Here is a 19368-nt window from a genome sequence, read left to right as displayed (position 1 = left end):
GACTTTTCTTGTTTCTTGAGGTAGGCCTGTATCATTATAAACTTCCCTCTTAGAACTGCTTTTTCTCTGTCTCATGGATTTTGGAACATTGTGTTTCCATTTTTATTTGTCTCAAGGTGGTTTTTTGTTTTGTTTTGTTTTCACTGACGCCTTGGTTTTTTGTAGCATGTTGTTTAGTCCCCCGTGTTAATTTTTTCCTGTTTTCTTCTTCATTTCTTCTTGATTTCTAGTTTCACGCTGTTGTGGTTGGGAAAGATTCATGGTATGATTTCAGTCTTCTTGTATTTATTGAGACTTGTTTTGTGGCCTAATGTTCTTCCTGGAGCATGTTCTATGTGCAGGTGAAAAAAAATGTGTGTTCTGCTGTCTTTGGATGAGATGTTCTGTGTCTGTCTATTAAGTCCATATGCTCAAATGTGTCATCTAAGGCCTCTGTTTCCTTACTGGTTTTTCTGTCTGGACGATCTATCCATTGATGTAAATGGGGTGTCAGTTTCTCCCTTTACATCTATTAATATATGCATTATACACCTACGTGCTCCCATGTTGGGTGCATAGGTACTTATAGTTGTTATGTCCTGTTGTTGGATTGATCCCTTTATCTTTATGGAATGCCCTTTTTTTTTTTATCTCTTGCTATAGCCTTTGCTTTAAAGTCTCTTTTGTCTTATCTAATTATCGCTACACCAGCTTTCTTTTTGTTCCCATTTTTGTGGAATATCTTTTTCCATCCCCTCATTTTCAGTTTCTGTGTGTCTTTAGATCTGCAGTGAGTCTCTTGTGGGCAGCATGTAGATGAGTCTTATTTTTCTAATCCATTTAGTTACCCTGTATCTTTTGGTTGAAACATTTAGACCAAGTGCATTTAAAGTAACTATTGATATATATGTACTTGTATTTTGTTAATTATTTTTCTGGTTGTTTTTTGTAGTTCATCTCCATTCCTTTCTTCTTGGTCTCTTCCCTTATAGTTTGATGACTTTCTTTAATGTTATTTTTAGATTCCTTATTATCTTTCTTTCTTTTTTATTTTTGGTATACCTATTTTGGGTTTTTGGTTTGTGGTTACCCTGAAGTTCATATATAACAAACACCCTATGTGCATAGCACATAGTTCAAACACATTCTAAAAGCACTATATTTTTATCTCTCCTTCCCCAAATGTTGTATGTATTTGACATCATATTTTGCATTTTTATTTTGTGTATCACAGAACCAATTATTGTAGATACTGTTTTTACCAATCTTGTCTTTTAACCTACGTTTAGCTTTATAAGTGGTTGATCCACTACCTTTAGTATGTTTGCTTTTACCAGTGATATTTTTTCTTGTTTTATCTTGTTTATGGCCTTACTTTTCTTCTTAAAGAGCTTTCTTTAACATTACTTATAAAACCAGTTTAGTGGTGATGAGCTACTTTAGCTTTTGTTTATCTGGGAAATTGTCTCCTACAGTTTTTAATAGATAGCCACCGGGGTAGAGTATTCTTGGTTGTAGTTTTTTTCCCCTAGCACTTTGAATATATCATGAGATTCCCTTCTGCACTGCAAAATTTCTGCTAAAAAAAAAAAAAAATCAGCTGATAGTCTTATGGATGTTCTTACCTTGTATGTAATTAGTTGCCTTTCTTTTGCTGCTTTTAAGATTCTCTCTTTATCTTTAACTTTTGACATTAATTATTATGTGTGTTGATGTGAACCTCCTTGGGTTCATCTTGTTTGGGGCTTTCTGAAGTTCCTAGCCTGTATCTCTATTTCCTTTTCTAAGTTAAAGAAGTTTTCAGCTATTATTTTTTTCTCTCTCTCTTTTTTTTTTTTTTTTTTGATTATTTATTTATTTATTTAACAGACAGAAATCAGAAGTAGGCAGAGAGGCAGGCAGAGAGGCAGGCAGAGAGAGAGGAGGAAGCAGTCTCCCCACTGAGCAGAGAGTCTGATGCGGGGCTCGATCCCAGGACCCTGGGATCATGACCTGAGCCGAAGGCAGAGGCTTTAACCCACTGAACCACCCAGGTGCCACAGCTATTATTTTTTTCAAATAAGTTTTTTGCCTCTTTTCTTTCTGGGACCCCTGTAATACAAATGTTAGTACACTTGATGTTGTCCCAAAGGTCCCATAACCTATCCTCATTTTTCTTTCAGTTTGGGTGAATTCCATTGCTCTGTCTTCCAGATCACTGATCTTTTCTTCTGCATCCTCTAATCTGCTTTTGATTTCCTCTAGGGTATTATTGGTTCCATCTTATATTTTCTCTTTTTTGAAGTTCTTACCATATCCATCCATTCTTCTCAGAGGAGTTCAGTAAGTTTCTTTATGACCATTACTTTTTTTTTTTTTTTAATGGAAGTCCTGCCTTTTTTTTTTTTTTTTCTTTTTAAGATTTTACTCATTTGAGAGAGAGAGAGAATGAGAGCGAGTGAGCATGAGGGGGGAAGGTCAGCAGGATAAGCAGACCCCTGCTGAGCAGGGAGCCCAATGTGGGACTCGATCTCGGGACTCCAAGATCATGATCTGAGCTGAAAGCAGTTGCTCAAGCAACTGAACCACCCAGGTGCCCAGTGACCATTACTTTGAACACTTGATCAGAAGTATTGCTTTTCTCCATTCTTATAGTTATTTTGCTGAGTTTTTGTCTTGTTCTTTCATTTGGAATATATCTGTCTCCTCATTTTATTGAACTCTCAGTGTTTGTTTCTATGTATTAGATAGGTTAGCTCTGTCTCCTAGTCTTGAAGGACTGGGCCTATGTAGAAGGGGCCAGTTCTGGCTAAGGCCAGTTGCTGAGTGTGATGTGACAGGAGCCATTTTGAGAGGGCACTGTCTCAGCCAAGGCTGCCTGCCAGGTGTAGTAGGGCAAGAGCCCCTTTGGAGGGTTGTCTGCCAACATAGGTGAGTTGAGTGGTGCAGGTCTGTAGGGGAACACTGGAGTTAGGTGAGCAATGCTAACAAGGTGGACAGTGTCTGAACTAGTACCCAGTGTTGGGCCAGTTAGGCAGAAGCAGGGGGGAAAATGTGGTGCCTACAAGTATGTCATTCCCAGAGAAACTTCTTATAGATCACTGCCCCTCCAGCACATGCCTGAAAACGAGTAAATCTCCCTTACATATGGCCCAGACACTTTCTCATCTTCCATCTCTGTGCTGGGTCTTGGAGCAAGTAAGATTGTATGTGGGCCCTTGAAGAGTGGAGTCTTGATTTCCTATAGCTCTCAAGTTTTTTCAGTGGTAAGCCCTGGTAATTTTCAAAGCCAAACTTTCTAGTGGTTATTCTTCCTAGTGCTGGTCCCCAGGGAGGGGTGCATCCGATGTGGCTTGAGCCCCTCACTCCTCGGGGAGGACATCAGTGCCTGTGATAGCCCTCTCACTGTGCACCTCTGCCACACTGGGGGTATAGGTCCTACCCAGACTGCATCTCTGCCCACCTACCTTTCTTGATATGACTTTTTCATGATACTGTTAGCTGTAAAAGAGCTGTTCTGCTCCAGGTCATTTTCAGAGAGAGTTGTTCTACATGTAATTGTAGCCTTGGTGTATCTGGGAGGAGGTGAGCTCAGGATCCTCCTACTCTGCCATCTTGATTGGGTTTCTCACTGGAGGACATATTGTTCTCTTGCACAATGACCTTAAAATTAAGGATTCTTAAAGCAATCTGAGAAGCTCTTATTGTCACTGTGTCAAGGACTGCTCTATCTAGGTCTGTAAATGGAATTAAACACCAGCGACATTAACGCAGATTGAAAGAACAGTCTAAATCTTAGTTTGTGCTTTGTCCTTAAGTTTCTCAACTTTTTTACCCTTTTTTTAAAACTATGTTAATTTCCTCAGCATCACCTCCCTGCATCTTCTCATGTTTCCAAGTCCTGGGACTAGAAATCCCTAGCTGTTTCTTTCTTTGAAAGGCATTTTACTCTTTCCTCATAGTAAGTGTGCAAGTGCTGTTTCGTGTCATCAGTGCTAGTCAATGACTGTTCTTCTATACTGCGATTTTGGGGGAGGAAATGGCCCCAGTGTAATGGGTACAGGAGGGCACTAGAGACTGTAGGAAACCAATAGAAAGGAAACCAACCCTTTTCCTTATCCTTCGGAGGATTCCCATTTAAAAGATATTGCAGGCCCATCATAGACTGGAAACCCTGGAGTCAAAAGGATAACCAGAACAGTAGTTCCCCCTCATCCCACGTCCTTGCTTAGGGACCACGATTGAGTGGTTTTACCCCTCTTGAGTGTTTCTCCATGTGTGAAACAGAGACACATGTAGCACGCAGAGCCAAGGCGATAGAGTAGATGTCACACGGCATCGCCTGCATGAGGTTCAGTCCCCGGCGGTGGTTGTTGATGTCAGGGTTCTCGTTTACCAGGGAAGCTGGCTCCTGCAGCCCTCAGGAGCCAAGGGGAAGTGATCTTCCCAGCTCTCAGGATGAACAGCCATGGCTGTGGGGGAAAGGGCAGAGCTTAAGTCAAAAGACCAGAACTCAAGTCCCAATACTGTCACCCATCGGCTGTGTGACTTCAGGTTGATCCCATCGCCTTACTGTCCATTTCTGCACCTATGAAATAATTAAACTAATACCCGTCCCCCAGATTTGTAGTGAGGCTCAAATGAGCTAGCATGCAAGGAGGCCATAGTTGGCAAGAGGGCACCGGTAAATGCACGTGCATGGTACCTCCGCAACAGAGCAAGGGTTTCATGTGCCTACGTGACAACTGTCAGGCAGCCCAGGTTTTCAGGACCCATAAGTCAACCAGATGTCACATGGTTTGGACTCAGTTCAGGACCTCGTTCTCCCCAAAAGATATCAAAGCTCTTTCCTTATCTCAGCCGATCTCCTGATTATTGCTCTCTGCTGGGCTGCTGGGGGCAAGATACTGCCAAGCTCTCATTATGCAAATGAGCGAGTTGAGTCTCAGAAATGAGCTACCTCAGGCCCCTTCAGCCTGGGTTCAGACTCCAGGTCTGCCACTTCCTACCTGGACTCAGAGAAGTTAGACCCTTTCTTTCAGTGTCTGTATCTGTCAGATGACAATAACACCGCCTTCTGTGCAGAGTTAATACACGTAAGGCCTCTCTCGTACACAGGAAGCATTTCGTGTGTGCTAACGAGAAGATAGAGACAGCATCAGGCTAACTTTTGAATATACTTCATTTCCTCTAATCAGATACTACCTTTACTCCAGCAGCACCAAATAGCCCTCCTGGCTCACCCAGCTTCCAGTTGGTACCAACATTGTGAGTTTCAGTGTTGGATCTGGGCTATTTCTGTGAGATGCTGACAAGCTCTGGTTCGTGAGTTGGGGTGCATTGGAACATTCTTGTTTTGCTCTTGGCTCCTGAGTAGAGGGAGGCTGCTGCTCTCCTTCAGGCTGGAAGAGAGTCCTGTCTGGATAGCAAGGTCATCTAGGTGTGTGGGTCTATTAGAACCAGAACTGTTTCCCAGGTCCTCATGCAGACCTCTCTCTAGCACCTCCCAAACTCTACGCTGTCCTCCTGTCTTGAGGGTGTGAGGGGCAGGGGCACTTCAAACCTAGGATGGTGAGGAAGTTTGGATAGCCTCCCAGTTAACTATCCCATGGAATGGGACCACCCTTGAGAGGAAGCCAAGTCCAGCGTCATTGGCCTGGGCAGCGTGACATCCCACCATGGACAGCCCCTCAGAGTCGTGATTACAGCATTTCATGAAGAATCATAGTTCCAGCTGGAGGAGCTGAAGACCAGCAGGAGCAAAAAGAAAAGCAAAATGGTGTTCCAGATCCAGCCAGAGAAATAAGAACAATTCACCGACCATTGTAACGCCTCACAGGCCACTAGGCCCTTTTTTGTCCTTTATCAAACATAATCTAATCCTAACTACAACCAAGGAAGGTGACGGGAGACTTTCAGAGTAACTTCTATCCGATGATGAAAGACTTCGCCGAGTTACCTTTGCCATACAGGGTGAGGTGACCATGGTTTCGTACAGGACTGTTCATGGCAGAGAATTGTAAGCTGAGAACCGTGTCCTTGGAGAATGACCACACTCGGTGTGCTGCTGTTCGTGTCAACACAGACCGATTGCTTCAGCCCCATCGTGTCCCGGAACAAGGGGCCCGAGGCATGTAGGTCTGTTAGGATCGAGTCACACATTAAGAAAAACTTTTTGAAGAAGGTTGATTGTGGGGCTGCCCAGTCCATCTCAGGGAGGCCTCGTGTTAGTTCACCGTGTGGTATGTGGGAAGTTCCCCAAGTTGCTCCTCAGTACCTCTTCAGCCTGTCAACGAACATGCAAAAGAGGCCCCAAATTTAACAGACAAGAATGAAGCGATAGGAAGGCGCTCCAGTGAGCTGGAGTAGAGTGCTGCCCCAGATTTTCCTGCCTGTTGTGTTGGCACTGTCTCTTTTTCTTTGGGTCTACCCCCCTTTGCTGGCCTCTCTCCTGGCCACCTGCTGGCAGCCGTGTGTGTGTCCTCTAGGGAGCTGGGACAGGCCTCTGCCGGGCGGATTCCTGTGGTGCTGTGCTGGGGAATGATCTCTGTGGGAGCCAAGTAGGCTCTGCTGATGGCAGCTCACCCAAGAATCAAGTGGTGGCCCAACTCCCCAGGCAGACAATCCAGTTGTTCCCCGGGGAATGGAGCCAGAGAAGCGGCCGCGCACGGCATTCAGTGGGTGCTACCTTCTGATGGCCGCTCAGAGAGTCTGAGGTCATGGTGTTATCCCAGAGTCGATCACTGGGCCTGCCCAGCACCGGTCACAGCTTTCCCTCCCCTGGCCTGTTAGTGCCAGCCCAACTCCTGCCTCAACTGTGTCTCATTTGCAGAACTGAAGAGGACAGCTTCTCTCACGACTTGTCAGCCCCCTGATTCTTCAGACGTGACAGGCCCAGACTGAGGCAGCGGTTCCCGAGGAAGGCCGGCTGTCTTGCTCAGCAGAGACAACACAGCTAAAAGCTCTTTTTCATGTTAGGCAGTCCGTGTACTTGGTTAGACATTTATAGATTGCAGTCACTCATCCAAAAAATCTGGGTCATCTTTTACATAGAGCTTCACGCGTTGGAAGAACAGCCGTGCCCAGGGAGGAATGTTCCTGCTGCTGGCTGGGCCAAGGGAGCAGAGAGAGCACCTGCTGCGCCAGAGGGGGGAGGTGGGCTAACACAGGAGGGCTGGGAGCTCCCGGGGGCCTTAGCATTTCCACCCACACAGCCACTGGCTCCGCAGGCATTCTGGGTTCTGGTTGTCCTAGCTAAATGGTGCCAGTAATAGCTGCTTTGTGTGGATGTCATGAAAAGTGGTAGGTTTAAGTGTTAGGATCTCCGGGGTGATTTTTAGAGAATGTATCCTAACTGCAGTGAGAGAGCTGGTCCGTACGGGGACAGGGCTTCTTGGAGAGAGAAAGAGAAGTAGGGCTGTGGGTAAGGGGGTTTGCCTTGTACTGTGGATGGCTGAAAGGCAGGGCTCTTCCCGGTCTAGCCAGTCTTCACCCCATTCGCCTACTCCTTGAGGAGACACTCGTGCCAAGGAAGAGCCCTGAGCAGGGGTCAGAAGGCCATTCCTGCCCAGGAGCCTCCACTCACCAGCCCTGTGACCATGGCCAAGGCATGACACCTTGTTTCTTCATCTTTAACATTGAGCCCACGGCCCCTGCCACAGCACAGAGTTGTGAAACTCCCACGTTCAACACGGATGATTCTGTTCGTGGAACCTAAGTGCAGGAAAAACCAAGTATTGCTATCAGGCGTTGTCATCTGCGGAGGCCAGCGCGGTTCTCTGTCTGCTGCCTTTAGGAATGGTTTGCTCACATGCACATTGTGTGTGTGTGTGTGTGTGTGTGCATGCGCGTGTGTGCGCATGAAGTGTCTAGGTGCTGTGCCACTTGAAATGCCTGCCCCTCCTCGCACCCCCACCCTGCCCCAACAGGATGGAGAGTAGGTAGAATGAAGGGAGGAGGCACAGGGGCTTTTCCCCACCAAGTGTCTTCCTGGTCGGCCTTTCTGGGACAGGAGACAAGGGAGGCCTGATGGCACCAAATCCCCTTTATGGTAGAGGCTGATAAGCCAGGTTTTCGCCTTCTCTCGGTCCCTGGCCCAGCGGTTGGGTGGGAGTGGGGAGAAGAGGTGAGCCTGGCTGGCCCCTTCCCCACTTGGGGAGGATTCTGCCTCTAGAGGTCGGTTGGTCAAGTTTGCAGGTGCAGGTCATGGTTAAATTGAGGCTTATGTCTTGTCCATGTCATGGTGTCCCCCGGCCACTGCAAATAAATAATTAAAGCCAGTTGTCACCGAGATCCTCGGAGCCCCTGGACGCCCTGCTGGGCCACGGGTTAGCAGACACTCTGCCTACATCTTCACGCTCCCATGGCCGGCCCCCCACCTTTGGCCTGGCTGTGATGGGCCAGGTTATCCCAAAGGGAATAAGGCCGAGGCTGGATTTACAGGGAACTGGGCGCGTCCCTCTTCCCAGATTCTCACCTTACATTAAAACTTTTGTCCCTGGGTTAGCGCATGAACCACGGGCAAATCGCTGTTGTAGCTCCTCAGCGGCTTCACCCTTGACATCCTTCTCCACCAGCGGAGCTTCTGGGTCTGGATTAACTGTTCCTTCCATCACTAGCCAAGGTCCAGAGGGAGACGAGGAGGGGGTGAACGTGGGTTCAGGAGCACCTGGTAGGAAGGAACACCGCAGGCTGCTGGACAAGACCAACCTTTTCGACCTCGGGGGCTGCTGAGCCTTGCACCCGCCCACCCCCCCCACCCCCGCTCCCGGCGTGCTGGCTCGGGGGCCCAAGGACCAAAAGCAAGACCAAGGTTTTTTTTTTTTTTTTTCCCAACTAGTCAATATTTTAATAATAAACAATCTTAGCTGATACGTTAAAAAGTGCTTTCACAGGTTGTTACCATCTAAAATAACACATCATATAATTTTCAAAACGTGTTCTTTGACTTCTAACCTCTGCTCTTCTTTAGAATTACCTTTGCTGCAGCCTGTACATGCTCCTTTTTAATGATTCCATACTTATTCTCAAAAGCATTCATTCTGGACTCTTCTGCTAACCGATGAACAAACAGTAAACAATTCAGATGCACCAGTAAGTCGCTACTTGTCTCTAGACGAAGGTGAGGTACCCGACACATGTTCTCAGCTGTGCAGGTGGTTGGGAGTTGTGGGAGTTCAGGGTACGGAGCACCCCCTTCTCTCTTTCCGTGGACATCCTGCCCTGGTGGCAGCTGTTAGTGCTAAAAAGCAAAACAAGGAACGGCCACAAACTCTTGACGTATTCTTCAGCTTGCCGATTTTTGTATCCTCCCCAAACGGGATTTCTAGTGTCGCTGTCAAGTAGATTTTGTTTCTTTAGAACATTTATCCGGTGTTACGCATTCACGATTCTCCATGTGTCTGTCAACTTCTCCCTGGATCCTGTCTTCTCATTTTTGGAGACACTGACCTCCACTCACGGTTTCTGCTCTGCTTGAGGCTCTAGATCCACTTCTGCCCCCCATGCTTTTGACCCTAGAGTTCCCATTACCATTTTTTCTGGTCCCCAGTTTTGACACAACTGCTGTTTGGTGTTGTGCCCCCAAGACCGACAGCTGGCTGCTCGCAGTATGCCAATTTCTGATCTTCTGCCTCTGTACACTCAAAATTCTCCACATATCAAGAGATGTCCATGGAAACCAAAACAAAAAGGAAGCAAAGACTGTGTTCTGCAGTTTCTCTGGTGTTGGTCATGTTTTATGTCCATTCTGCTGCAAGTCGTTCATGCCTCATGCTCGGACAGACATTCGCTGTAGGAAAGTCATCCCCACCTCTTGTCAGTAAGAAGCGGTACCTGGAGTGCAGTGGATTGCTAGTTTACTCTCATGGGATTCCAGTCATTAGGGAGCAATTCATTGCTGTCAGAGGCAAATAACTTATTTAAGATAAAGCCACAGAAAGGAAGAAGAGTGTGCAGACCAGTTGAGGGGCAAAGGGCTGAACCAGATGACCTCTTGAATCTCCAAGTTCTGAGTCACTTCTCCACAGACATCAAGATGCTTCCTGAACCATCATGACTCGATAGGGTCTCTCCCTCCTCCGAACTTTGCCATTCTTCTGTGTGCTCACTCTTAACATTTACTGCCTGATAGATTATGTCTTGGGCGTACATCTTACTCCCTAACTAGATTGCAGGCTCCTTAATGACGAGGGGTTTCCGTAGCGCTCCTCAGCTCTCCTTTAGGACCTAAGACAGTGCCTCACACAGAGTAGATGAGTCACCAGTAGAGGTTAATCGCATCAAAAAATGTTTTTAGTTGAAATGGAATGAAAAGTCACTACATAGAATAGTTGGGGAGCCATATCCTTTCCCTGGAAAGGTACAAGTAGATGCTAGATAGCCACTTGCTTTCCTGAGTTAGAAGGTTGAGGTAGAAAATGTCAAATGTCTTTTCCACCCCGAGATTTTGTGATTCCACAAAGTGTAACTACTGCTGCCACTGAGCCTAATGATGGAAAATGATTTTGTTTTCTTTCTTCTTCTTCGTTTTGTTTGTTTGTTTGTTTGGTTCATAGATAAATGACTATCTAGAAGCCATGTGGCTTTTCTTTTTGTTTTGTGGACCAAATGGTCCACAGGTTGGATGGATCCTTAACTAATATACTTCTCCAACAGTATATATTACTCCCCAGGTCTAGTGATAGAGTATAGAAGATTGACATTTTGTAACCCGCTGAGGGTTCAACCCCTTAAAGAAGTCTCCCCTGAAGTGTGAGAAGCAGATGGTACTGAGAAAATATGCACATTTTATTATGCATTGCACATTTTACTTATTAGAATTTTTAGTATGATACCCTGCATTTTGAAAAGCCTAAAGATGCAAACAAAATGAAATTATTCATTGAAATATTTAAATCCACTTGCAGCAATTATATCGAAATATCAAAATTAAATCCTGCAGTCTGGAAGGTAAATTCCCCTTGACCACCCACTTAGAAATCTGACTTTCAAAGGGAGGCTCTTCTTCTCAAAAAAGAAGTGCTTGTTCGTGAGATGAAGTCAGGAAGGGAAGGCACCCTTGATGAGGTCCCACAGAGGCTGAACATCGCACTGGGGAGAGATGGCAGCAGGAGCGAGGGCAAGGGAACGTGCCAAATTCCTCCTGGTTGGAAAGGAGAGCCAAGAAGGGAGTCTGAGTGTAGGTGCAGACATGCTTCTTCCCTCACCCCATCCCTGCCTCGCTTTGCTGAGTGAGTCACCCACTCCTGGCCTTACCATTTGCCAGCCTTCACGCCCACAGAGAGCATGTGACGATTGCCATGCCGCAGTGGGGGAACATTGTGGAACTCTGGAAGAAGGGGTGCAGGGTAACAGCGGAGAGCAGATATGGTTTGGCATCTTAGGCACAACACCCTTCTTATCTTAAAGGCAACTTTAATGATCAGTGTGTATCCGCCAAGGCATCCAAAAGTTTTTCAGAAATCATCAAGAGTATAAAAACTCTTTCAAACGTGCATTGCTTCCAATCCAGCAGCCCAGCAGCATGTCTTAGACTCAGCCCTGAGCACTGGAAGAGATCTTGAAGCTGGTCTCCTTCAGCCCCCTCTTCACACTTGAATTCCCTCTCCTAACTGATGGCCGCGTGGCAGGCAGCTGCGTCTAGTGGAGAGAGCTGGAGTTCTGGAATCAGACAGACCTGGAGCCAGATCCGGATCCTCACTATTTGTCTCTTTGACCTAGAACACATTACCTCATCTTTCTATACTTTGATTTCCTCAGCTCTCAGTGTGGGGCCACACCAACATTGCTCAATTATTTTAAGAATGAGAGATGACACATTAAGGAGCTTATTGCAGCCCCTGGGATTAATAGGACTTCAGTGGGTAATGGTGGCTCTGCCCTTGTGGGTGCAGCCTCCCCGTGAGCACCTCCGTGGTGAGAGTGCTCCCGTTTTTGGCAGTCCTGGTGGTTAGAAGTTTCTGCCCCGTGTGGTGCTCAGTCCTCTCTCCTCCTCTGCCTCCCTGGTTCTGCCCCCTGGTTCCTCTCAGCCTCCCCTACAGAACAAATCTAAACCCTCTCCCACAGATGGTACTGCGGACATGTGAAGATAGTCCTAAGAGCTCTTCTCAGTTTACTCTGGAATAAACCTGTTTAGTTCCTCAAATCCTTCCACATGTCACTGGTTTTGAACTCACCCCGGACACTTTTAAGCCCTTTTCCCTAATCCATGAGCATCCATGGAAAGATGCCAGGCAGCCACAGAGAATGGTGGAGATAGCAAGCCTGCCCGTACTGGAAAAGCCCGTCACTGTGTCTACAGCTCCCCTGAATGGTCTAATGCATACCCCACAAAGATCTTCATTTTCTCTGCTTTTTACCATAGTATCCTGGAATTTGACCCTACTACCTCGGTGAGGAAAGGAGCATTATAGAAACCATATTGTCAGATGCTGAATTGGAAAAGTTAGCCACCCCCCATGGGGCACCTGGGTGGCTCAGTCAGTTAAGCATCTGCCTTCAGCTCACATCATGATCCCAGGGTCCTGGGATCAAGCCCCACATCAGGCTCCCTGCTCAGCAGGGAGTCTGCTTCTCCCTCTGCCCCTCACACCTTCCCCCCTGACCTTGCTTTCTTGTACTCTCTCATTCTCTCTCTCTCTCAAATAAATAAATAAAATCTTAAAAAATGAAAAGTTAGCTTCCTCATAATTGTGATAGATTTGACGATGTTGTTACACCTGTCCCCCATTTTTCACCTTCCGTGTGTCAATGATATTCTTCATGGGGATTTTAAAGTTCCCACTCTTTTGCTGGAGATTCAGTAGTATGACTTGCTTTGGCCAGCAGAACGAGGCAGAAGGGACAGCATGCCACTTCCAAGCCTAGGCTTAGGAGGCCTTTGTATTTCCAGTTGCCATTTCATGCCCCGCTGTCGCCATGAAAGAACAGAACTCAACCAGCCAGCTGGTCCTGGTTGGGGTGGTGGTGGGGGGGGTCGTGTAACAGAGGTCCCCAGCAAAGCCCAGCCTTTCTCAGCTGACTCACCAGCCAGTTCACTCGAGAAAAAATAATTGAGTGCTGTTTTAAGTCACTAAGGTTTGGGGTGGTTTGTTATGTGGAATTTCCGTGGCAAGATATCACTGTTACAGAAATTGGGCCAGAAAGCAGAGCGCAACGCTAACCAGTTCCAGGCAATTTCTGCACCAACACCTGTACAGTGAGCATTTTCCCCATAATCATTTTTGAAGCATAACTAATCAGGTGAAAAACAATTTGGCCATGAAAGATAAAAATCTCTCTCTCTCTCTCTCTCTCACACACACACACACACACAGGGATATTCATTTAAAAGGACATGAGAAAACATGAAAACAATAACAAAATTAAAACAACTTTATTGCACAATACAAAACATTTGAGTGCCTTTAACATGTGCCGTGGCAGTACTGTGCAGATAACTGAGTGTTTCTGTGTGCTGTAGCAAAGCACAGTCTTCAAAGTCTTTCATACTATAGATTTTTTTTTTTTTCTTATGGATTTGTCTCCTTGCTAAAACATCCTCCATCAGGGTGCTTGGGTGGCTTAGCGGGTTAAGCGTCTGCCTTCTGCTCAGGTCATGGTTTCAGGGTCGTGGGCTCAAGTCCCACATTGGGCTCTCTGCTCAGCGGGGAGCCTGCTTCTCCCTCTCCCACTCCCCCTGCTTGTGTTCCCCCTCTCTGTGTCTCTGTCAAATAAAATAATCTTAAAAAATAATAATAATAAAATAAAATATACTCTGTCATTAAGAGAGGTACCAGTTTCCAAATACCAGGATGCATATTTGTACCTGAGCTCCAGACCACATTGTGAAGCCTTTCTCCACTCCTGTTTGTTCTTGGCACATTGTCCTGTGTCTGCTGACGGACATTCCAAGTTCTGTGGGAAACGTGGGCTCAAAACTCGGTGCCACTGTATAGACCATTGTGAGGGCTGAGCATCTCCTATAAAAATGGGGAGCACAGCAGCATGGAAAGATGAAGCCAAACTGTCAACTGGGTTTTGTTTTTGTTTTTGTTTTTTATCTTTTACAGCAAAATTGCCTTAGTTTTGCCTGTTACTTATGCGATGAAAAAGCTTGTGGCAAAGATGCTTATGATGAGAAACACCTGACATGATATCCACTGTGCCTCACTAAGCTGAGAAGAATTCATGAAAGATTAACGAAATGAGGGCCCCTGGGTGGCTTAGTCAGTTAAGCATCTGCCTTCAACTCAGGTCATGGTCCTGGGGTCCAGCCCTGCATCGGGCTCCCTGCTCAGCAGGGGGGCGTCTTCTCCCTCTCCCTCTGTCCCTCCCTGTTGCTTATGTGCTCACACACACTCTCTCTCTCTCTCTCTCCCCCAAATACAATTTTTTAATCCTAAAAAGAAAATGAACAACACTATAACCAGCCTAACTGAATACTTCATAAAAATGATACGTCAAGTTGTAACCTCGAGGGTTTTTTGGTAAATTTCAGCCAAGAAGAAAAGAAATACATATATTATGTATATCATCAGTGAAATAGGTAATGACAAAAGCAAAAGCAAATCCAGTATCCAAAGACCTAAGAAAAGGGTTGCCCTAGTTGATACAGTTCACTCATTTACTCAACAAATGTTTATTGAATACCTGCCCTGTGTGCTCCTTGTTCTAGGCCCTGGAAACAAGGTTGTGGGAGAAACAGGGCTGGGGCATCACACAGCTTGTATTCTAGGGGAGACTCACAAAATAAAAATTGAAAAGATAACTTTTAATCCTGGTAAGTGCTACAAAGACTCTCACGCAGGATAATGGCTACATCAGCAGTTTAAGGAAGACCTCTCGGAGGATGTGACATTGAGGCTGAGACTGGAATGACGTGAAAGGCCAAGGGAAGAAAGGCCACACTGCAGGAAATATCAAATGCAAGTCTGTGAGTTAGGAAGAAACTTAGAGGCTCTGAGGTAGAAACAGAGGTATTTCCCCTCTGAAGAGGAGCAATGGGGGTATGAAACGTAGGAGAGGTTAGAAGGGGCCAGAACACTGTGGCCAGTGGAACATGTGGAGTTCCACTGGCCACAGCAAGGAGTTTGTGTTTCATTACAAGTGGAATGGAATCTGTTAAAGGGTATGAACCCCATGACCTGACCTACGGGCTGCCTCTTGGCTTCTGTGTGGAGGATGGACAAGAGAGGAAGCAGGGGGTCATTTGGGTTCGTGCCTCATGGTACTGGTTACAACTAGTTTGTGCAGTGGCAAGGATGGGGAGAAATGGACTGGTTTGAGGCTCATTTTGGAAGTAGAATCAAGACCTGCTGATGGACTGGATGCGAGGGCAACTGAGAAATGAAGGATGACTTCTGGGTTTTCTGTTTGGGTAACTGAGGATGGTTGGTGGTGCCATTTCCTGAGATGAAGAATGGAGAAGCGCTGGACTGGGGGGAGCGAGAGGTCTGGAGCTTCGATGGGATGAGTTAGGTTTGAAAATTAGACCTCTGCGTTGCTTTGCCAAGGAGGATGTTGGACATGTTAATTTGGTACTCAGGCTAAAGATGGAAGTTGGGCAGTCATCAGCAAATAGATGGCATTTTCGCCAAAGAACTAGATGAGTTCACCCTAGAAAAGAAAGTTAAATTTTTTAATTTAAAATTTAAGAAGTTTCAAATTTTTAAAACTGTTTTTAAAAGGAAGTAGGAGGGCTAAGCCACAGAGCATGGTGACATTTAAATGCTCAGCAGAGGAAGAGGAGACAGAAGAAGAGTGTGAGAGAGAAGCTGAGACAGTGTGATGTTATGGAAGCCAAGAGAAGAAAGTGTTCCAGGAAAGAGGATTGTCAGCTTGGTTGGGTTGGGTTGAATGCAACCTGAATCATGAAGTCAGACGAAGCCAGTGAAACAAACTTATTAGATTTGGCAACGTGGAGCTGGTTGGTGGCCTTGAAAATAAACTGTTCACTGGGATAACAGAGGTAGAAGTTAAAATGGTATGGTTGAAAATGGAATAGAAGGTAGGAAATTGATGAGAACAAAGCTTTGCTAGAAAGGGGAATGGAGAAGTGGAGAAGTCTTAGAGCTGGTGAGAGCTTAAGGCTTTTTTACCCTGTGTTTATTTATTTATTTTTTAAAAGATTTTATTTATTTATTTGACAGAGAGATCACAAGTAGGCAGAGAGGCAGGCAGACAGAGAGAAGGAAGCAGGCTCCCTGCTGAGCAGAGAGCCCGATGCGGGACTCGAGCCCAGGACCCTGGGATCATGACCTGAGCCGAAGGCAGAGGCTTAACCCACTGAGCCGCGCAGGCGCCCCGTGTTACACTGTTTAATGGCATGAGTGAGGAAAGCAGGAGAGAGGGAGGGAAGTGGATGACACAGGAGAGAATGTGGACAGAGGCAGTATCGGCATCCTTGAGAAAGAAGGAGACTATGTGCCCACTGGAAGCCACGGCCTCAAAACGGCTTCCCGGGGAAATCGGGGAGGGCAAGAAGGGGGAGGAGCAGCACGCACAGAAATCGGTGGATTCGGTGAGGGGAAGGTGAGTGATCTGGCCCCTCGATGCGTAATTTCTCAATGAACTGTGACTTTAGGTCATCATCTAGGGTGAGCCAGGACTTCCGAATCTGGAGCCCAAGTGCACGGTGCCCTTCATTTATCGTCTGGTGTCCTTGGAAAGAGTGAAAATGACAACCTCTTTTACATAATGTGGTTTTTTTAAAAGATTTTATTTATTTATTTGACAGAGATCACAAGCAGGCAGAGAGGCAGGCAGAGAGAGAGGAAGGGAAGCAGGCTCCCTGCTGAGCAGAAAGCCCAACATGGGGCTCGATCTCAGGACCCTGGGATCATGACCTGAGCCGAAGGCAGAGGCTTTAACCCACTGAGCCACCCAGGCGCCCTGCATAATGTGTTTTAAAGAGCTTTGAAGTGCTACAGCAAGTCACGTCCATTCTCTCCTTTGATGCTTTGCCCTGAATCGTCCAAGTTCCCCTCAGAGGATTGAGTTCACACCGCTTGGTTGAAGGAGAGCACTGGAGTGAAGGAACCGCTTACAGAGATGGGGGTGGAATTAAGGGATGCTGGACCCAGACTGTCAGCAACCAGATGTCATTGTCCCTCCCCCATGCGCCAGGGATCCGTGGGGATCCACAGGGTCAGATCTCGGTAAGAGCTGAGGTCATGAAGGATAGGCCATTCACTGAAGAGACCTAGAGCTGCTATCAGGGAAGTGGCACCAAAGCAGAGAGGGCACAAGAGAGAAGTACTGTGACGCCTCTCCCCTCCTGCCCCTTGCCGATGCTTCCCCGTGGCTGAACCCACCTGGAAGCTGGCTGGCAAGGGTGAAACAATCCGTGCAACACAGCCCCTAACACTTCATGGCGTAAGTGTTGAAAAGATTTCGGAAACCGCTGCAAAGGGAATCTGTATACCCAATGCCCGTGTATAGAATGCATCTGACCATTTGGTACCTGCTGGGATTTGGAAAACCTAGCTAAGCATGATCTTTGAAATGAACCCAGCCATCATCTCCAAATGTCACATTCGCCTCTAGTCTTCCTCCTTTCTTTTCATCCGGAGGCATTTTGCCCATAAAACTAGGAAAGCTTAGATTTCCCTCAATGGCAGGAAGCCCTTCCAAGGCTGTGAGAGAGCCCTAGAAATGTATTCCTATGGTCACCTGTTCTTGTAAATTTTTCAAAGTTCAGGTGTTTAACTGTAATCTCTTAAGACTATATATTTTTCACTCTGACCCTGGAAAGGACTCCCCCACCCCCCACCTTATATGCGCTTTGGGCTGCATAAAACTTGAAGGTGTGTCTGCTTTCAGCAGAGACTCGAGTGTATGGTGCAAGGTTTATCCCTTTCCCAAGGTCCCACCATCTTTCTGGCAGGGTGGTAAATGCAGCAGGAGGGTAAGAAGCAAAGAAGGGGGTTGCGTGGTGCTCAAGGCAGGCAGGGGGAGAAGGCAGTAAAGCGAGTGGCGAGGCCCCCTGGAGCGGCGAGGCTCTCACTCCAGCCCTCTACCTTTGGGTAATGGACGTTGTCAGCAGGGGACTCCTTTCTCTCAGGGGGCTGCGCTCAGATGCTGCTTTTTGTGTTTTCAGATGTGGATGGAAACCTGTGTCGGAGTAACCAGCTGTTGCAAGTCATGCTGACCATGCACCGAATTATCATTTCCTCTGCCGAACTGCTCCAGAAAGTCATCACCCTATATCCTTTAGCACAGTGACGGCCGAGTGGGATTCATTCAGAAGTACCTTGAAGTTTGAAACTTGCTTTCGTTTTGAGTGGTTTGGAACCACTCAGAGTGGTCAGTGGGTTCAAATGTCCTTTCGGAGGTACGGGGGTTGTGCATGGGGGTGTCGACATGTGTGTCTGTGAGCACACAGGCGCACACATATGCGTCACTGCAGTTGGGCCCGTGCTGATGGCTCGGGCAAGACGTCCAAGAAATCACTGGTCTTCAGTATGTCTGGCGAGTAAAAGTCCCTTTCCCGTAGGTTACTCAAAATTCCTGTTCGTCCTGTGCAGGTTGACATGGGTGCAGCCGTGACTGCAGTGATGAGCTGGCTGTCCTGTCCCATTCCGCCCCCTTTCCCCGGGGCTCTGAAGAAGGGTCCGTGACACCACAGCATCTGACGCAGCCACTGGTGCTTTTATGCTTCAGGCAGAGGCGCTGGCTGTGGGCCAAGCAAACCCTGCTGGATTTTAACCTTCCTACGGGGTGTGAATGCAGTGGGATGGAGAAGGAGCCTGCCCTCTCCCTCTCACCCCGGGGGACGCTGTAAGCCGTGGCCCAGGAGGAAGGACTGCAGGTGGGAGGAGACCGTGGAGCACCTGCAGCCCGTGCCCTTGGCATTGAGTCATGCCTGGTGGCTCTTCTCATTCTCTACCCCTCCCCTGGCCCCTTCCTTTTCACCTCATGGCACACAGAAAAATAAAAGTCACCAGAAGAGACTGCATCCTTCTCTAAACCTACTTACAAATCTTCACTTCTCGTATCCAAGGATTCCAAGGGTGGAGTGTTGGCAGAGGTCTGTGTAGTAAGAGCTGCAGGTAATAAGTGGGTGTCTGGTCTGCAGAGAATTTTCAAGCCGTTATAAGGCTGACTCAGAGGCGGTTGACTTCTGTTAACTCCACGTACCAGCAGTTCTAAACAGTGTCAGTGGTTAAAGCCTCCTCAGTGAGAAACTTGTTGCTCTAAGGACTGGATTGTGCCCCGTGACTGCCTCCACCCTGTGCAGACCCCGCTCCCTTCTGCGCCCCGCAGGGTCTGACCCTTCACCTGTGTCCCCTCTCCTCCACTTTGACCTCTGCCCCTTCAATGATACCTGCCAGTCAATCTAAAACATATTCAGGTCTCCCCAGTCTAAGAAATAATTCTCCTCCCTGCCCTCCCTCCCCTGTTAGGGTTAGAAATTTGATGCACAGACCT

At 47.0% G+C, this 19368-nt stretch overlaps 1 protein-coding gene across 3 annotated transcripts in view; it reads left to right on the top strand.

The window, feature by feature from the left end:
* LOC111140724 (RAS guanyl releasing protein 1) overlaps positions 1-19368 on the top strand; it is an 80926-nt gene that overhangs the window by 30145 nt on the left and 31413 nt on the right. For all 3 annotated transcript variants that reach the window (XM_022492939.1, XM_022492938.1, XM_022492940.1), the window contains exon 3: positions 18038-18143. In XM_022492939.1, coding sequence (XP_022348647.1) covers positions 18038-18143 — 106 coding nt within the window. The remainder of the gene's footprint in view (positions 1-18037; positions 18144-19368) is intronic.

The sequence above is a fragment of the Enhydra lutris genome, unplaced genomic scaffold (genome assembly GCF_002288905.1).
Source record: "Enhydra lutris kenyoni isolate GAN:26980312 unplaced genomic scaffold, ASM228890v2 scaffoldscaffold4, whole genome shotgun sequence".
NCBI lineage: Eukaryota > Metazoa > Chordata > Mammalia > Carnivora > Mustelidae > Enhydra > Enhydra lutris.
Note: the sequence above shows the minus strand (reverse complement) of the source record. Positions and strands in the feature narration are given on the sequence as shown.